Source organism: Myxozyma melibiosi (assembly GCF_037950935.1).
Source record: "Myxozyma melibiosi strain Phaff 52-87 chromosome Unknown BZA70scaffold_7, whole genome shotgun sequence".
Lineage (NCBI taxonomy): Eukaryota > Fungi > Ascomycota > Lipomycetes > Lipomycetales > Lipomycetaceae > Myxozyma > Myxozyma melibiosi.
The window spans coordinates 552,109-569,423 of record NW_027042921.1 but is presented as its reverse complement, the minus strand read 5'-3'; the positions used below and the strand labels follow the sequence as shown (position 1 = coordinate 569,423).

General features: G+C 51.3%; 9 protein-coding genes across 9 annotated transcripts; 6 read left to right on the top strand and 3 right to left on the bottom strand.

Annotated features, from left to right (window-relative positions):
• The first annotated feature begins 2,253 nt into the window (after positions 1-2,253).
• Positions 2,254-7,548, top strand: BZA70DRAFT_280094 (armadillo-type protein). Its single transcript, XM_064912890.1, has 3 exons — positions 2,254-2,668; positions 2,733-7,076; positions 7,133-7,548. Exons 1-3 carry the CDS (start codon positions 2,429-2,431, stop codon positions 7,307-7,309), a joined length of 4,761 nt encoding a protein of 1,586 aa, XP_064767860.1. The 5' UTR covers positions 2,254-2,428; the 3' UTR covers positions 7,310-7,548.
• Positions 7,549-8,881, top strand: BZA70DRAFT_280092 (uncharacterized protein; the record flags this gene model as incomplete). Its single annotated transcript, XM_064912889.1, has 4 exons — positions 7,549-8,008; positions 8,093-8,163; positions 8,264-8,366; positions 8,445-8,881. Coding segments are annotated over exons 1-4 (289 nt in total), but the record flags the coding sequence as incomplete, so codon positions are not given.
• BZA70DRAFT_185263 (uncharacterized protein) lies at positions 8,865-9,889 on the bottom strand. Its single transcript, XM_064909980.1, has 4 exons — positions 9,686-9,889; positions 9,375-9,610; positions 9,142-9,294; positions 8,865-9,069 (listed from the first exon to the last, which is right to left on the bottom strand). Exons 1-4 carry the CDS (start codon positions 9,734-9,736, stop codon positions 9,018-9,020), a joined length of 492 nt encoding a protein of 163 aa, XP_064767858.1. The 5' UTR covers positions 9,737-9,889; the 3' UTR covers positions 8,865-9,017.
• Positions 9,890-10,242: 353 nt separating this feature from the next.
• Positions 10,243-11,682, top strand: BZA70DRAFT_295962 (transmembrane adaptor Erv26; the record flags this gene model as incomplete). The annotated part of the gene is made up of 3 exons (XM_064914508.1): positions 10,243-10,309; positions 10,389-10,622; positions 10,740-11,682. 3 exons carry the CDS (start codon positions 10,243-10,245, stop codon positions 11,201-11,203), a joined length of 765 nt encoding a protein of 254 aa, XP_064767857.1. The 3' UTR covers positions 11,204-11,682.
• BZA70DRAFT_280085 (S-adenosyl-L-methionine-dependent methyltransferase) lies at positions 11,683-12,702 on the top strand. The gene has a single exon (XM_064912888.1). It carries the CDS (start codon positions 11,780-11,782, stop codon positions 12,584-12,586), a length of 807 nt encoding a protein of 268 aa, XP_064767856.1. The 5' UTR covers positions 11,683-11,779; the 3' UTR covers positions 12,587-12,702.
• Positions 12,703-12,706: 4 nt separating this feature from the next.
• BZA70DRAFT_295960 (isocitrate dehydrogenase subunit 1) lies at positions 12,707-14,372 on the bottom strand. Its single transcript, XM_064914507.1, has 3 exons — positions 14,195-14,372; positions 14,003-14,120; positions 12,707-13,943 (listed from the first exon to the last, which is right to left on the bottom strand). Exons 1-3 carry the CDS (start codon positions 14,216-14,218, stop codon positions 12,967-12,969), a joined length of 1,119 nt encoding a protein of 372 aa, XP_064767855.1. The 5' UTR covers positions 14,219-14,372; the 3' UTR covers positions 12,707-12,966.
• A 104-nt stretch (positions 14,373-14,476) lies between these two features.
• Positions 14,477-15,577, bottom strand: BZA70DRAFT_280080 (ribosomal protein L5 domain-containing protein). The gene is made up of 4 exons (XM_064912887.1): positions 15,430-15,577; positions 15,099-15,320; positions 14,878-15,013; positions 14,477-14,773 (listed from the first exon to the last, which is right to left on the bottom strand). The coding sequence occupies exons 1-4, from the start codon at positions 15,430-15,432 to the stop codon at positions 14,610-14,612; spliced, it is 525 nt and encodes a 174-aa protein (XP_064767854.1). The 5' UTR covers positions 15,433-15,577; the 3' UTR covers positions 14,477-14,609.
• On the top strand, positions 15,578-16,829 carry BZA70DRAFT_280077 (uncharacterized protein). The gene is made up of 4 exons (XM_064912886.1): positions 15,578-15,782; positions 15,854-15,874; positions 15,928-16,008; positions 16,068-16,829. Exons 1-4 carry the CDS (start codon positions 15,780-15,782, stop codon positions 16,362-16,364), a joined length of 402 nt encoding a protein of 133 aa, XP_064767853.1. The 5' UTR covers positions 15,578-15,779; the 3' UTR covers positions 16,365-16,829.
• On the top strand, positions 16,479-17,314 carry BZA70DRAFT_185278 (uncharacterized protein). The gene has a single exon (XM_064909981.1). The coding sequence runs from the start codon at positions 16,710-16,712 to the stop codon at positions 17,241-17,243; it is 534 nt and encodes a 177-aa protein (XP_064767852.1). The 5' UTR covers positions 16,479-16,709; the 3' UTR covers positions 17,244-17,314.
• Position 17,315: the final 1 nt, after the last annotated feature.

Here is a 17,315-nt window from a genome sequence, read left to right as displayed (position 1 = left end):
AGCAGTGACTTCTACCCAAACGAAAACTGAACCGTCTTGATGGTCGGAGCTGTTTGGAGAATATCGAAAGCTGAGCTGTCGAAGCGATGCAGGGATTCTGTGAAGATTGCGCGACTCGGTCGGTGCTGATATTTCAATATTTCAGATATAAATCATCGCAGCGCTCGCGCGTTCGTGGAAGACGTCTGAGGGAGTTTTGTGTATTGAATGGAGAAATTTCGTGCGCTGTTGGATAGACAATCCCTTGTTTGCGTGAATAAACCGGTACATTGAGATTTGTGTTCCATTGTCTTATGCCATGTTCTTTGTATCTACGCCAGAGTATAAATAGCTTTGCGCACATATTTGTGCCCGTCTGCTTTAGTATCTACTCAACATTCGTTTCTCATTCTCTTCACATTTGCTCATTATATGCAACTAGGTCAGCTTTGTACATGCAGATCTGAGCTGAGAACCGAACCGTTACAGCGCAAGGTACTGATTGATTTGAGTATCAATCTGCGATCTGTACTCATCGCGATAATCTTCTGTGCTCTTATGCAGTCAAAAAGAGATTATTACAAAACCTTTTCGGTAAGAATATCATTGTTATGTAAATAGCTCTGAGCTGGATCCACGCTGCGACGATCGCGCGAAGTCTACAGTATTTAATCAAATATGTCCAGCAACAGTGAGTCGCAGAGTGGATTTCCACGCGCCCTTTGCGAATCATGAGATTGATTCCAAAAAGGACACAACAGAAGCCAAAGCAGAGTCTCAGTCAGATATGATGGGAGTAGCAGTTACTTCCAGATCCATCGTACTCAGAAGTAGTGGCGGGGTAACAGTGCAGAAACCCATATACATATCGTCTTCATACACAAAAGTGTAAGCGATCTGGTCAATCGTAGCATACACAGCGATGAAATAGGCGGGGCATGCTTGCAACTTTTATCTCTGGCGGATCATGATTCTCGAATAAGAGCTTTTTGAAGGCGCCGTGAAATTGTCGTTACGAAGCTTGAACAAAGCATAAGATGTTGCTAGTCGTACGGCATCATTGAAGCCAAAAAAACATCCACACGACTCAAATAAGAGTCTCCGCTATGACAGTGCAAACTGCAGCTCGATGGCTTACAGAGAATCAGAGATGAAAACCAGCGCTGAACGCCGCGCTGAACAATCGCGCTGATCTATCAACAGCACGTCTTCACAATACCATAGCCTCTAGAGCACAAATGGCCATCGCTCCAGGCAGATTCAGTCGCGTCAAATCAAGACTCAAGGAGATTTGCGAAAGTAGGGACAATTGCTGAGACTGTAGACTGGGATGGTCGCAGCCGTTCGTCGTCGGTGTGGATCACAGGTCAGATCAAGCTGAAGATGATCCAGCCACAGAAACCACACAGTACTCTATAGACCTCGAGCATTGTATCTCTAGTAAACAGACAATATACACCTACAATTATCCAACACCTATCAATCCAGCAGCACTCAATTATAATCTGAAAACAGTATATGTGAGTGAAGTCACGTGCATATCACAACTCACGGGCATAGCGCGCAGCAGCTGAGAGCGCATCCGAGCCACGTCGATGCAGCGTCGAAACGATATCCGCCCACACCCCTTCTCCAGCCTGCGCATCCCATCCACCTGCCTTCTTCATCGACATCCAATCCTCACTAGACCAGACGCGGTTCGATACACGGTGAGCTTTGCAGTGCTGTTTGTTAATTTGATTAGCTTTGTTTGATTGCGATTGGGTCCCGGGTGAGCGGGGCGGTGTTATCTTTTCTGGCCTTGCGTTCGGACGCCTCGGGGAGGGGGGCAGCCGAGGAGCGGAACAGCATCGCAGCTTGTTCGACGCACCGCCTTTTTGGTTTGCATGCCGCTCTCGGGCGATCGTGATCGGATTCTGCGTGTTTGATGAATAGCCGGCTGATTTTTGATTTTCTGCACAGTCTGTATTGGTAGATCGGATAGATTTGTTTTGATTCGGATCGGTTCTCAGACTCTTCTCGAGCAACCTTCTCCAATCATAACTCCCTCGGAAGAGACAAGCAAGAAAGAAGCCATTCAATATTAGTATTGAGCTGAAACAATTGGCGAGCAAAGAAGAAGCAAAAGTTACAGCATTTCATCATGGCAGAAGCTGCTTTGCCAATCCAATTTCAGGAGCACCTGAATTTGATGTCAATCGGCATCCCCCAGGAGTCCATTGGTTTCAATACATGTACTCTTGAGAGCGATCACTACATTTGGTATGTATTTCGATGGCATTTCTGCGAGTTGATGCGTATCTTCCGCGCCGTAATTGATGAGATTGGACTGTTCTAACAATGCTGTAGCGTCCGCGAGACCACCGAAGCCGGTGCCCAGGTTGTCATCATCGATCTCCACAATGGCAACAGCATCGTGCGACGCAACATCTCCGCCGACTCGGCAATCATGAATCCGTCGCAGAACGTACTTGCGCTGCGCGCCCAGGGCCGCACGCTGCAGATCTTCAACTTGGATCTCAAGCAGAAACTCAAGTCGCACGTCATGGACGAGGACGTCGTGTACTGGAAGTGGTTCAATGATAAGTCGATCGTCTTGGTCACTGATACCAGCATCTACCACTGGGATATCATTGATTCCACCCAGGCTGCGCCCGTCAAGATTACTGAGCGCCACGTTTCGCTTGCTGTAAGTATGCTTCTTTAACTACTCTAGCGTATGCCGACTAATCAGAACTTATTTGACATTCTAGGCCTGCCAATTGATCAACTACCATGTCGACCATGACGGAAAATGGAGTGTCTTGGTCGGAATCGCCTCCGAGCAAGGACGCGTAGTCGGACACATGCAGCTTTACTCGATGGATCGCAAGCAGTCGCAACCCATCGAGGGCCACGCCGCTACCTTTGCCCGTCTCCGCCTTGACGGCGCGACCTCGGACTCGAAGCTGTTTTCGTTCGCCACCCGGTCCGCCACGGGCGCGAAGCTGCACATCATCGAGATCGATCCGCAGGCCGCCGGTCCCAAATACGCAAAGAAGGCCGTCGATATCTACATACCCGCCGACGCTGCGTCGGATTTCCCTGTTGCCTTGCAGGCGTCGGAGAAGTACGGTATCCTGTACATGCTGACCAAGCACGGCTTCATCCACCTCTACGACCTCGACAGCGGAACTTGCATCTTCATGAACAGAATATGCAACGCGATGGTGTTCACCTCGACCATCCATACCTCGTCCTCGGGAATTATGGCGATCAACAGAAAGGGACAGGTTCTGTCGGTTGCTGTTGATGAGAATACCGTCATCCCATACATCCTCAAGACCCTCCAGAACCCTGGCATCGCCATCGCTCTCGCTTCGCGCGCGGGTCTCTCGGGCGCCGACGATCTCTACGTCCAGCAGTTCTCGCAGCTTATTGCCGCCGGCCAGTACGCGGATGCCGCCCGCGTTGCTGCCACTTCTCCCCGCGGAATCCTGCGCACTCCGCAGACGATCGAGCAGTTCAAGCACCTGCCGTCTGTTCCCGGCCAGCCCTCGCCTATTCTGCAGTACTTTGGCACGTTGCTCGACAAGGGTACTCTCAACCGCCACGAGTCTATTGAGCTTGCGCGCCCGGTCTTGTCGTCCAACAAGAAGGCATTGCTCGAGAAATGGCTGAAGGAGAACAAGCTCGAGTGCTCTGAGGAGCTTGGAGATGTTGTGCACGGCTACGATCCTATGCTCGCGCTCAGTGTCTACCTTCGCGGCAATGCGCCCGCCAAGGTCGTGGCTTGCTTTGCCGAGACCGGTCAGTTTGAGAAGATTCTACCGTACTGCTCCAAGGTCGGCTACACGCCTGACTTTTCGGTCTTGCTGCAGAACCTCGTGCGCATCAATCCCGAGAAGGGAGCCGAGTTTGCGACCCAGCTTGCCAACCACGAAGGTGGCGCGCTGGTCGATCTCAGCAAGGTCGTCGACATTTTCATGTCGCAGAACATGATCCAGCAGGCGACAGCGTTCCTGCTTGATGCGCTCAAGGATAACCTTCCCGAGCAAGGTGCGCTGCAGACTCGTCTGTTGGAGATGAACCTCATGAGCGCGCCGCAGGTTGCCGACGCCATTCTTGGCAACGATATGTTTAGCTACTACGACAAGAGCCGTATCGCGATGCTTTGCGAGAAGGCCGGTCTGTTCCAGCGTGCGCTCGAGCACTACGAAGACATTGGCGACATCAAGCGCGTGATTGTGCACACCAACGTGCTCAACCCGGACTGGCTCGTGCAGTTCTTTGGCAACAAGCTCAGTGTCGAGCAGTCGCTCGAGTGCCTGCACGAGATGCTGCGGGTGAACATCCGACAGAATCTGCAGGTTGTGATTCAGATTGCCATCAAGTACTCTGACCTGCTCGGACCCCAGCGCATCATCTCGCTGTTTGAGGAGTTCAAGTCGTTCGAGGGTCTGTACTACTACCTGCAGAGCACTGTCAATCTCACGCAGGATCCCGACGTTGTGCTCAAGTACATTCGATCGGCGTGCCAGATTGGCCAGTTCACGGAAGTCGAGCGCATCTGCCGCGACAACAACGTGTACAACCCGGAGAAGGTCAAGAACTTTCTCAAGGAGGCCAAGCTTGCCGACCAGCTCCCGCTCATCATTGTTTGCGACCGGTTCAACTACATCCACGATCTTGTCTTGTACTTGTACCAGAACCAGCAGTTCCAGTTCATTGAGACCTATGTGCAGAAGGTTAACCCCACGCGCACTCCCGCGGTCATTGGTGGATTGCTTGACGTCGACTGCGAGGAGTCGATCATCAAGACTCTCTTGCAATCGGTCATGGGCTTGGTGCCTCTTGACGAGCTCGTCGACGAGGTCGAGAAGCGCAACCGACTGAAGCTCATCTTGCCGTTCTTGGAGGCTACCATGGCCAGCGGCTCGCAGGATCCGGCGCTCTACAATGCTCTGGCCAAGATCTACATCGACAGCAACAACAACCCCGAGAAGTTCTTGCGCGAGAACAGCTTGTACAACTCGCTGATTGTCGGAAAGTACTGCGAGAAGCGCGACCCGTACCTTGCCTTTATCGCCTACGAGAAGGGACAGAACGACGTCGAGCTGATCCAGATCACGAACGAGAACTCGATGTTCAAGCACCAGGCGCGATACCTTGTCGCGCGCGCGGACGCCGAGCTGTGGGCGCTTGTGTTGAACGAGAACAACATCCACCGTCGTCAGCTGGTTGACCAGGTTGTGGCGACTGCGGTTCCCGAGTCGAGCTCGCCGGATGACGTGTCTGTTGCTGTGCAGGCGTTTATGTCTGCGGATCTGCCGATTGAGTTGATTGAGTTGTTGGAGAAGATTGTTTTAGAGCCTTCGCCGTTCAACGACAACACGAACTTGCAGAACTTGCTTATTTTGACTGCGATCAAGGCTGACAAGGCCAAGGTCATGGATTACATTCATAGACTGGACAGCTACGACGCCGATGATATTGCTCAGATTGCGATCGACAGCGGTCTGCACGAGGAAGGATTCGAGATCTACAAGAAGCAGAAGAACCACCAGGCGGCTATTGGAGTGCTGGTCGACCACATCATGTCGCTTGACCGTGCCGAGACATATGCCGAGAAAGTCGACACGCCCGAGGTTTGGAGTTTGCTCGGACGCGCGCAGCTCAACGGCTTACGCATCAACGACTCGATCGAGTCCTACATCCGCGCGAACGACCCGAGCAATTACCTGGAGGTGATTGAGATTGCGTCGCGCGCGGGCAAGGACGATGAGCTGATCAAGTTTTTGAACCTTGCGCGGAAAACGATTCGCGAGCCGGCTGTCGACAGCCAGCTTTTGCTTTCGTACGCGCGGGTCGGCAAGCTTCCTGAGTTTGAGGAGCTTTTGTCGGGCGCGAATGTTGCGAATGTGGAGGAGGTCGGAGACTCGTTGTTTGAGGAGAAGAACTACGACGCCGCGCGGATCTTGTACCGATCGATTTCAAACTGGGCCAAGTTGGCGTCGACGCTTGTGTACATTGGCGACTACCAGGCCGCGGTCGACTCTGCGCGCAAGGCGGGCAGTATCAAGGTGTGGAAGCAGGTTAACGAGGCGTGTATTGACAAGAAGGAGTTTAGACTTGCGCAGATTTGCGGTCTTAACCTTATTGTTCATGCCGAGGAGTTGCTTGATCTTGTAAACACGTACGAGAAGAACGGATACTTTGACGAGCTGATTGCTTTGCTCGAGCAGGGTCTTGGACTTGAGCGCGCGCATATGGGCATGTTTACGGAGCTCGCGATTTTGTACTCAAAGTATCACCCGGAGAAGATGATGGAGCACCTGAAGCTGTTTTGGTCGCGGATCAACATTCCGAAGGCGATCCGGGCGTGCGAGGATGCGCACCTGTGGCCGGAGCTTGTGTTTTTGTACTGCCACTACGACGAGTGGGACAATGCAGCGTTGGCGATCATGGAGCATGCGGCGGACGCGTTCGAGCACTCTGCGTTCAAGGAGATCATTGTCAAGGTCGCCAACTTGGAGATTTACTACCGCGCGCTGAACTTTTACCTTGCGGAGCAGCCGCAGCTGTTGACTGATTTGCTGACTGCGCTGACGCCGCGGATTGATGTGACGCGAGTTGTGCGGATGTTTGAAAAGTCGGACAATATCCCGCTGATCAAGCCGTTTTTGGTCGCAGTCCAGAACCAGAACAACGCGGCGGTGAACAAGGCGTACCACGAGCTTTTGATCGAGGAAGAGGACTACAAGTCTCTGCGTGACTCTGTCGACAACTTTGACAACTTTGACCCGCTCGATCTCGCGAAGCGGCTCGAGTCCGACGGGCTGATTTTCTTCCGCCAGATCGCGGCGCGGATCTACCGCAACAACAAGCGGTGGGCGCAGTCGATCGAGCTGTCAAAGTCGGATAAGCTGTTCAAGGACGCGATCGAGACCGCGGCGGTGAGCGGGAAGATCGAGGTTGTGGAGGAGCTGTTGCAGTACTTTGTTGATGTGGGTAATAAGGAGTGCTATGCGGCGATGCTGTATACCTGCTACGATCTCATCCGCGAGGATATTGTTGCCGAGTTGTCGTGGAGACATAGTCTCAGTGATTTCACTACTGTGAGTTTTTTGTTTTTCTCTTTTGAAGCAGCTTTTATATACTAACATTCTTATAGCCCTACCTGATCAACAAGAGAAGAGAGCAAGAGACAAAGATCAAATCTCTGGAGGCCTTTGTCGAAGAGCAGAAGGCGAAGGAGAAGGAGAACCAGGCCGCCGCGGAGATGGCGCCGATGGGACCGATCCTCGGCGGCGGACGGCTGATGCTTACGCAGGGAATGACTGGCATGTAAGAGAGAAAAGCGTCTTTTTGATGTGCGCAGTTGCAGGCGAGAGAAGAGTTGTTTTTATAAATGCGTTTTTGCTGTTTTTATTATCTTATATTATCTTATTGTGAAAAAAGAGAAAGAAGATGAGTATGTGCTTTCTATATTATTTTTGTGGTTTGATGTTACGTTGTTGTATCTATATTTTCTTGATATTGAAAAATACGCTCCTGTTTGACTTAACACATAAGCTGTAGTAGTAGAGATGGGGGTGAAAGAGTCAGATCTGGATGACTCGTGCGTGAGGTAATCTTCCGAGATAGCGAACTGAGTTAAAGTGGAATCAGAGTTTTAGACGAGGATGCAGAGGAGTAGAGAGTGGAGGTCGAGTACGAGCAAGGAGTGAAGAGGTGTTGATTGTAGAGGAGTATTGAAGAAGCAGCGAGTATTTCCTGTTTAGTTTAACAGTGAATATCAGTAGTGAACAAAGCAGGTAAAGAAGAGACAAAAACACGGCTTATCAGCAGCAGCAGCTCGAGCGAGCGAGCGCAGCAGCAGCGTCCGTCGGAAACGCCCGTGTCCGCCGAGAACCTAAACCTCGGCCTGGCACTTTTGATCCCCTTTACCTTCTCCTAGACTCTTGTGTTCTATATATCATCCCCTGTGATAATAGTTGAAGCGCGCGATGGAGTTTGCGACGAGTTCGTATAATTGGTTTGATAAAATGTGAGTTTTAGTGAGAGAGGGGGAGAGGGGAGAGAGAGAGAGAGAGAGAGAGAGAGAGAGAGGGCTGACGATGGGATGAGGTAGATCGGCGACGTTGAGTACGCCTGCGAACGGGTTTATCTTGATTGATAGCAAGACCGGGATGTGTCTAGATGGTGCGTCGTTTCTATTCTGCTGTTTGTTTATTCATCTTGTCGTCGCGATAAGCGAACGTGAGAGAGAGAAGGAAGCGGGAATACTGACGATAGAATATAGTGAGAGGGGTAGCTCAGAAAGAAGATGCCTCGAAACTCTTCCTGGCTGCCAAAGAGTCTGTTTTGGATGAGTCTGGAAACGGCGCTGTTGAGTATCGGAAATCGTGAGTTTGCGTGGTGCTGTCTTGCTGATTTTGCTGTTTGCGTGTTGAGAGACTGACTGACTGATTTGGTGCATGTAGACGGATATTACTCCATCAAGAACCAAACTGCTTAGTAGGCGTATACCTCAACCCGCAGAAACCGTCCGGATTAAGCTGAATCCTCCGTCATTTCCTACTTTCTTTTTTTCATATTTGTCTCGACGATTATCATTATTCCGCTATAAACACCGCGGGTTCATTCATATCGGGGGTCTGTCTACTCGCTTCGTTGCGTACTTGCTCTGGTTTGGGTTTATTTTTATTTCTTGTTGCTATTGTATCATCCTTTGAGCGAGCAGAGGGGTTTTCCGTTCCTGTGTACATTTTTATTTGTATTGTTTGCGCTGGGGTTGGTTGTTAATCAGCGCTCCAGCTGGTCGGGTTTTTTTGTATATTGATTGCATCTGGCGTTTGTTCTCTAGTCACGCATATTCTCGTCGTATAATCACAGTTTTAGAAATACACTTCTAGCTTATGTCGAGGTCATAGACGTCTTGTAGTATTATTATTATACAAACATGATTTCTTGCGCTGTGCGATAGATATCTCCGGTCGTTATGTTATGTATGTAGTATGTACAATGCCACGCGAGCTCCTCTCCCGCCGGTATTTTCACCAAAACCTGATCTTGTCGACCAGGACCTTTGCCCGCACAGCAGCGTTGCTATATATCCAAAACAGTTAGCTTAAATCCTCAAAGAACGAGAACGAGAAAAAGATGAGATGAGAGACGTACACAGCCCAGGTTCCGACGACGGTGGACACGGACGGAGCGAGGTCGAGTTGTCGAAGAGTTGTGAATTTGCGCTTTTCTGTGTCCCATTGGCCTCTGTTGTGTCTTCGGGCGGTCAAACCGTTGTTCTTTGTCCGCTGTCCCTTCACGGGGTATCTAATAACAAAAAAAACGCACGTTAATTATCCATCACAACCACAAACACTTGGAAATTAGAAAAAAAGAGGAGAACGCACCCAAGAGCATGGCGACGACCAGCAAAAGTACCAATAATTCTCTTCGATCTGATATTGTCGCGCACAGAGTTGGTGTATGCTTCGCCGACGGTGTAGCCCTGCAGTTCCTTTGCGAGCGCGAGCAGATCCGGCTCCTGCAGCTGGTGCGCGCGCATGCGCGGGTAAAAGCCCAGCTTTGCGCAGATCCGCTCCGCGTTGTGGCGGCCGAGGCCGGTGAATCTGTTGACTAGCACGAGCTGGGGGTGGTGTTAGTTGAAGCCGAGGAGGAGGAGGAGGAGGAGGAAAAAGACGGCGGAGGGGGCGGGACTTACTTTGACCAGGGCATTGCCCCGCATCGATATTCCTTGAAACCGGATAGTCATCTTGCACTGTTTACGCCTGCGGACGGGGGAGTGTAGCGGTGGTGGAGGGGAAAGAGCGGAAGTGGACGACGGTCGACGGTTTTCAGTCGTGAAGGTGAAGTTCACGAAAATGTCGAGAAGCGGAGGGTTGGGGTTGTGGATTGAGGTAGGAGAGAGGGCGGATTCGCGAGAAGGGTCGCTGGTTGGCAGCGGAGAGGTGGAATATAAAGAAAAGAGGGGATGTTGTAGAGAGTAAGATGTAGATGTAGTTTATGAATAGATAAACAAATAGCAGAAAAAACAGTGCTTTGCGGTCTTATATCTCTGAATGTGGAAAGGCACAGCTGTTCACAACCCGCGCCTGCCCTGCCCGTCCTCACCTTTTTGTCCGTTCGAAGTCCATTCACCTTCGCATCATCGCAATCCGCCTCCAATTCCTCTTCTACCGCATTGTTTTAGTCGTATAATCTTGAACTGTTTGCTGCTGCCTGTCTGATTCTCGATTCATTGATCTTCAATCGTCTGCGATGTTCCTGGCGTTGCTGTCCTACATCGGCATCCTGGTGGGCTTCGTCTTCCTCACCCTTGCAATCGGTAACCACCCTGATCTCCCCTCCGTTCTTTTCTTTTTCCTTTCAGCACAAGCTAATCATTTTCTTCTAATCACACACAGCCGCGGGTCTCTACTACCTCTCAGAACTGGTCGAGGAGCACTCGCGATTCACAAAGCGGCTGCTGGAAAAGCTGATATTTGGAATCATCGGCATACACGTCCTGCTCCTGCTCTTTGATCATTTCCCGTTCTGGCTCACGATCTTTTCGATCGCCACCCAGCTCGTTTACTTTCAGAACCTCAAACAGTTTCCGTTCATTCAGCTCTCGAGTAGTACTTTTATTGCCAGCTGTGGTATGTCTCTCTTCTCACGTCAATTGCTCTGATTCATGCGGGCTCCTGATTGATGCGAATATCTATACATATGCATATATACACGTCTCTGATTCACAGCCGCTAACCACACCCCAGTCCTCGTCCTCCTCAACCACTACTTTTGGTTCCAACACTTCTCCCGCCCCTCAATCCCCCCACCAACCCTCCGCTCCTCGCCCCTCTACGAACCCCCCGCCTCCTTCCCCTCCTTCTCCGAAGTCTCCTCCTTCTTCGGCATCTGCGTCTGGTTCGTCCCTTTCTCGCTCTTCGTCTCCCTCTCCGCAGGCGACAACGTCCTCCCCTCGACCATGGACGCCGGTTCTGGGTCTTCAAGCGGCAGCGGCGCCGGCGGGGGCCCGCTCGGCGGCGGCAGCGCGGCAGGCGGCTCGGGATTCGGCGTCGGAGCGGGCGATCGGGCGCGCGCGTATGCAAAGGGCCAGGGCATGGCGAAGGTAGTGATTGGAAAGATCCGCGAGGGCATCGCCGAGGTCGCGCGGGTGATTGGCTGGGGGACGAGAATTCGCGGGGAGGCAACGCGCGGATCGTATGAGTTGATTTGATATGATCTCGTCTTTGTTTGTCCTTTCTTGAGTTTGATTTAAGTTGTGCGGATGCAGACACAGGGATCTGATAGGTTCGTGTGGGTGATCGAGTGCGATGGCGAACGAGAGGTAGAGCATGGGTGTACGTACGTTGTATGGTTTGTTTGTATGTATCTACATGTTGGTCGATTTGTCCTCTACGGATGCAAAGTCCTATATGGATTGCAAGGGCGTAATACAGCTACATGGTCCTCATGTCTTTGTAGGAAAGGTGTATGTACTTTTGAACAACTCGAGTATTGTAGCAGGATCGCAGGCTCAAGTTTAGGAAGATAGAGTAGACAAGGAAGTATAGGTTATTTTGAATTGCACAAGCACACAAATACAATCAAAAACAATCAGCTACCTTCAATCCTGCTATATTGCTGCTTATTTGTAAATAGTTGTAAGAAATCGTGTCCTATTAAAGGTAGTCAACAGCGTTGGGAGTTTGAGTCCGAACCTTTTTTTTCGACCAAAATTTTTGGTCTTTGCTCGTCCTCAGAACCCACCACCACCACCACCTCTTCACTCTCCCTCTGTACACTACTCAGCATGTCGCGGCCCGAGACAACAGCTCCCCCGGAAGTCTTCTACTCGGAGACCGAGTCCAAGAAATACACCTCCTCCTCGCGCATCCAGCACATCCAAGCCGAGATGACGCTCCGCGCGCTCGATCTGCTCGCCCTCGACCCGCACCAGCACATCCTCGACATTGGCTGCGGCTCCGGACTTTCGGGCGAGATCCTCAGCCAGGAAGGCGGGCATGTCTGGGTCGGCATGGATATCTCGCCGTCGATGCTGGCGGTCGCGCTCGACAGGGACGTGCCCGGCGATCTGCTGCTGGCGGATATGGGCGCGGGGATCCCGTTTCGCGCGGGCTCGTTCGACGCCGTGATTAGTATCAGCGCGATCCAGTGGCTGTGCAACGCCGACACAAACACGGCCGACCCGAAGCGGCGGCTGGCGCGGTTCTTTGACACGCTGTACGCGGCGCTGCGCAGGGGAGGGAAAGTCGCATGCCAGTTCTATCCGCGCGACGATAGACAGGTCGAGCAGATTCTGGGGGCGGCCAAGACTGCGGGATTCGCTGGCGGTTTGGTGATTGACGACGAGGACAAGAAGAAGAATCGGAAGTACTACTTGATTCTGACGGCGGGGAATATCACGACGAACGATATCAATCTCAAGGGCGTCAAGATCGATAAGCAGCACGCGGCAAGACGGACGTCGAAGAAGAATAGGAAGGAGGAAAGTACAAAGGAGTACATTAATCGGAAGAAAGAGCTTATGCGTAAGCGGGGGAAGCTTGTGGCTTTGGACAGTCAGTTTACGGGCCGCAAGAGACGGCCAAAGTTTTGATGTGTGTTTGTTCATTGTGATTTTCGTGTTTGTGTTCATTGATAGTTCTTTTCACTCCACTGTTTGTGGACCGGCGTTCGGAGAGTTGTTTTACCATCTAGTCAGTAGTGGTGGTGTTTTGTACTATTACGATTCATGTATGCTACCATTTCTTAGATAATTGCATTTATGATAAAATAAGAAGAAGAAATAAAAATAAAAGAAATGAGGATCATGAGATTAAAATGAAAAACATTGCCAAAAATAGGAGGAAAAAGATAGAGAAAAATGACATAATAAAGAAGCGTGGATGACATGCTAATGCGCAGCATCAAGCATGCGGATCTGGTTCATTATTTATGGAAGAAAGACGAGTCTATGACGGAAGAACAGAGAGGGAATTACAAAGTCTCCATCTTGTCGAGGACGGCCTTGGTGAACTCGGAGGTGCTGTTGGTGCCCTTGAGGTCAGGGGTTCTGACCTTACCCTCGGCGAGGACGGCGTAGACACCCTTGGAGATGCGGTCGGCGTGGGCGTCGAGGCCGAGGTGGCGGAGCATCATGGAGGAGGAGAGCAGGAGGGCGGACGGGTTGGCCTGGTTTCTGCCCTTGATGTCGAGACCGACGTGTCGGCAGCCGGGCTCAAACACGGCGATTTCGTGGCCGATGTTGCAGCCGGGGACGAGGCCGGGGCCGCCGACGAGACCGGCGCCGATGTTGGAGAGGATGGAGCCGTAGAGGTTGGGGAGGACGAGGACGTCGAACTGCTGCGGGTAGGAGACGGCCTGCATGGAGGCGTTGTCGACGATCATGTCGTTGGTGGTGAGGGTGGGATACTCAGCGCCCATGTCCTTGACGGTCTGGCGGAAGAGACCGTCGGCGAGCTTCATGATGTTTGCCTTGTGGACGACGGTGACTTTCTTGCGGTTGTTCTTGAGGGCAAACTCAAAGGCGAAGCGCGAGATGCGCTCGGACTTGTACTTTGTGATGATTTTGAGCGACTCGACGACGCCGGGGACGGACTGGTGCTCGAGACCGGAGTACTCGCCCTCGGTGTTTTCACGGATGAGACACATGTCGATGCCCTTGTGGCGGGTCTCGACGCCGGGGATGTTCTTGATGAGAACGAGGGAGGCAAAGATGTCGAGTTCCTGGCGGAGGGCGACGTTGAAGGAGGTGTGTCCCGAGCGCTCGACGGGGGTGAAGAGGATTCCCTTGAGACCGACCTTGTTTTTCTTGAGGGACTGGACGGACTCGCGGATGCCGTCCTCGGAGTTGCCGACGCCGGTGACGTCGATCTGCTCCCACTCGACGGGGACGTTGTCGGCCTTGAAGATGGTCTTGACGGACTCGGAGACTTCGGCACCGATACCGTCGCCTGGGTGATGTTAGTAGAGAGAGAGAGAGGGTGAGGATGAGGAAGGAGCATGGACTAACCGGGAATCAAGGTGACGGTGTACTTTCCGCCGTACTTCAACGGCTTGAAGATGTCGGAGGTGGGGGCGAGGGAGGTAGCGTTGCGGGCACCGACGAGGGGGATCGCGGATCTCGAGAGCTGAGGGACAGGTTAGCAGGCCGGCGGAGAACAAGAAGCCAACGAGGAAGCAAGCAAAAGAACACAGGACACACCTTGGCAGCAGAGGATCTCAGCATTGTGGAATTGGGTCAATTGGGCGTATTACGGCAGCAGCAGACAGCAAGTTGGCGAAGAGGTGGTGAAGAGGAGGAGGAGGAGAGAAAGCCGGCAGGTGAAAACAGAAGATGCCCGCTCGTGGTTGGCTGTGGCTCGACCGGCCCGGCTCTGCTGGCTCCGGGCCTGCACCGACCGGAGCCCGTTTGGGTGATTAGTGGTGGATTATGTAAGAGTGTTATGTAATGGATGACTACTGCTTCTAGACTCTTAACTAGTTACTGCTACTACTACTCTACTTCTACTTCTACTTCTACTTCTTCTTCTACTCTACTACTCCTTGAACACCACTTCACTGACTACTTTCGACCAGATTGAATATTACATAAATACAATTCGTGCTGTATAAACTTTTTACTTCGACAAAACAATAGCGTCGTACTTCTGCTTGAACCAGTTGATGCTGTCCTCCCGCGCAATCTTGTGCTGGGCACCGACCTTGGCCGACGCACGCTTGCGGCGAGCGACTCTCATTCCAGGGCGGGCGAGGCAGACGTAGAAGTCCATACCATAGATACCTGGTTCGCGTTAGTCTGCTGTTCTTCTTCTCTGCCATATGCATCTACCCATATCGCATATCACAATCACTAAAATCACATCAAAGCAGTGCAGTTTGACTTACCAATAGAAGGATCGTACTTGATTCCAAGATCGATGTGCTCAGAGATACCGAAGCCAAAGTTGCCGGTCTCCGAGAAGTTCTTTCGTCGGAGCTCGTACTCCTTGACCTTCAATCCACGCTCAAGAATCTCCTCAGCCTTGATAAACATTAGTCAATATAAATTCTCTTTAACCCTCCATCCATCTCCTCTCCTCTCTAGAATGAATATGAATAATGCTGACCTTGGGTCCTCGGACGGTGACGTGGACGGCGATTCTCTCGTTTCTTCTGATGCCAAAAGTTCTGACGGTGTATCTGGCCTTGGAGTAGACGGGGGTCTGACCGGAGAGCTGCTCAAGCACCTTAGCGGCACGGGTAAGTCTGTCGCCAGACTCGCCGACCGAGATGTTGAGGGTGAGCTTCTCGATGCGCAGCTCGCGCATGGGGTTGGAGGACTTGTCGGCCTGCATTTGTGTTAGATCGAGGTGGTTAAGAGAGTGTATAGCTGTTACAATAGTATATAGCTATAATAACAGTATACAGCTGTGTAATAGTATAACAATCCAAACATACCATTGCTTCTGTGCTGTGCTGTTGTTGATGGGACTGCAGACTGAATTCGAGATTCAAGCTGATGGCGGTGACTTCCTCTGGCAGACACGCAGCGAGCGCAGAGCTGAGAAGAGCAGTCACGTTTAGTGAGTGTAGGGCGCAACCCTACACTGAGCACAAGTGGGGAGGGTTTGGTGCACAGCACAAACAGCAAAACACAGCGGCACCGCAGCCAGCGCCGGTTTAAGGTTTCAGGACAGGAACTCGTATGGAGAATCAGTCGAGATACAACAGCATTCATTCATTATTAGTATCCTGCTTGTTCTACCCTCGAATCACTTTAAAGTACTGCAAGTACTTCTATACACAAAATGGTATGTGTTTCTCTATCAAAGATTAAAGATCCATTGCTGCATGTTATAACATCATCGCTAACACAACGCAGGCCTCGAAGCGAGCAAAGATGGTAATATCAATTGCTTCAACTAACCCACGCGTCAATACTAACCTCTTCCACAGTCGGACCTGATCAACTACAGGATGCGTGTCGTGATGGAGGACGGCCGACAACTAACAGGCCAGATGCTGGCCTTCGACAAGGTACGCACGGCTCACTTATTCACTTTCTGGAGCACTCCTGATCTAACCAACCCCTCTAGTTTATGAACATCGTCCTCGCCGACTGCGAAGAATTCAGACTCACCCGCCGCGCCGCCAGCGCAAAGCGACAAGCCGCCAAAGCCGGCACATCGACAGCAGCAACCTCAGAAACCATCGAAGAGAAGCGAACACTCGGTCTCGTCATCCTCCGCGGCGAAAACATCGTCTCGGTCAGCATCGAAGCCCCGCCTCCGTCTGACGAAATGCCCAGGCTCGGAGTTATCCCGCCTGGTGCTGGTGTTGCGAGGGCGGTCGGCAGAGGGCTGGGTGGGTTTGTACCTGGAATGGGATTCTAGATTTAGCTCTAGATCCAGATCCTAGATGTCTCCGTTGTTTATGAGTTCCAAAATGTATAGATAGTCTCTTTTGATTATACACTACTTTGATTCACAGTATTTGTTTTGTTATGTTTGTGCAGAGTTCTGGGTTTTGTTTGCATTCTTGTTTGTCGCTTTGTGTTGGTTATCTGTTTTTTCGTTTCGTCTTCGTCTTTCTTTCAAAATAATCAAAAAGGTACTTTTGCTGCGGCTCCTAGTTGCGATGTATGATTAAGGATTAATTGAGCAGTGGCAATCTGAAATACTATTACTCACGTTGAGTATCTGGTGTACTCTAGAGAGCAGGGTAGAGTAGAGTCATGAATGCGAGATATTGCAGCTGGAGTGATCAGCTCACGTTCTGGATGCAACTCAGGACAAGCTCAGGACAAGCTCAGGACAAGCTCAGGACAAGCTCAGGACAAGCTCAGGACAAGCTCAGGAGACGAGGCACCACTAGCAGACTATAATCTCTACATTATTGCGAATAGAAAGACAGCACAGATACAAACGCGTACAGCACGCGTAGGCAAGACAAAGCGACGCTCTCATAATCAACTATCAGCTACCAGCCACGCCCACACAGCTCACCAGCACCGTCGTAGTTCTACATCTGCAGAAGAGGCCAGTGCCGGAAGTGTACACTCTTTCCCTCCTCATCCCGACTCTCTGCATCCGTCGATATGGTTCCGGGAAGCATCACACCTGCTACATTGTGTGGAAACTCCCAACCAGATGCAGTTGCAGATGCACTCGGCCGCTCTGCTCTTCTCTGCTTCTGCCGCTCTTTTTCTCTTATTCTTCTTCTCTTTTTCTGTTCTTTTTCTTCTTTTCTTCTTCTTCTTGTTCTATTTTTAAGAATCACCGCCGCTCTCAGCGTAGACTTCCTCCTCCTCCTCTCGCTGCCCACGCGTCGCTTACCAGAATAAG